Source organism: Nestor notabilis, unplaced genomic scaffold (assembly GCF_000696875.1).
Source record: "Nestor notabilis isolate BGI_N333 unplaced genomic scaffold, ASM69687v1 scaffold16919, whole genome shotgun sequence".
NCBI classification, from domain to species: domain Eukaryota; kingdom Metazoa; phylum Chordata; class Aves; order Psittaciformes; family Psittacidae; genus Nestor; species Nestor notabilis.
The window spans coordinates 639-1,170 of NW_009942569.1; the positions used below are offsets into that span (position 1 = coordinate 639).

General features: G+C 55.1%; 1 protein-coding gene across 1 annotated transcript in view; it reads left to right on the top strand.

Moving 5' to 3' along the window:
• Position 1: 1 nt before the first annotated feature.
• The window catches only part of LOC104411122 (cleavage stimulation factor subunit 2-like), a gene marked incomplete at its 5' end in the record, with an annotated part of 5,388 nt that continues 4,857 nt past the window's right edge, over positions 2-532 (top strand). Inside the window, 2 exon segments of the mRNA XM_010021468.1 lie at positions 2-38; positions 374-510. Coding sequence (XP_010019770.1) covers positions 2-38; positions 374-510 — 174 coding nt within the window.

Sequence of the window (532 nt, forward strand, 5' to 3'; positions counted from 1 at the left end):
CAACGCGGCCAGCGAGAAGAACAAGGAGGAGCTGAAGAGTGAGTCTGAGCTCTGTGCTGGAGGGAGCGCTGACGTGGTGCTGGGCCTGGCCTTTGCAGCGTTACAAAGTGTGCCTCTGCCTTGAGGCTGGCAGAGAAACTAGCTCATGGAAACAGAGGTTGCTTCCATGAGACCTTGCGGGGCTGGCTGGCCTGCTGCAAGTGATGGAGCGAGCAGTTTTGGGATGCATGGGCTCAGCTCTGTGCTTTCTCTCCCAAATGATCCTGTTTTCGTTGCTTCTCTTTCCTTGTAATGGTGTGGTGCATCCTTTCTGATGAGCCCATTACAAACAGCCAGTTCATGTTGCCATAGGAGGTCACAAACTCTATTGCAGGCTTGGGCACAGGTGCTCCCATCATAGAGTCACCCTACGGGGACCCAGTCAATCCTGAAGATGCTCCCGAGTCCATCAGCAGGGCGGTAGCCAGCCTGCCACCCGAGCAGATGTTTGAGCTCATGAAGCAGATGAAGGTGAGTGGAAGGCCGCATTCTG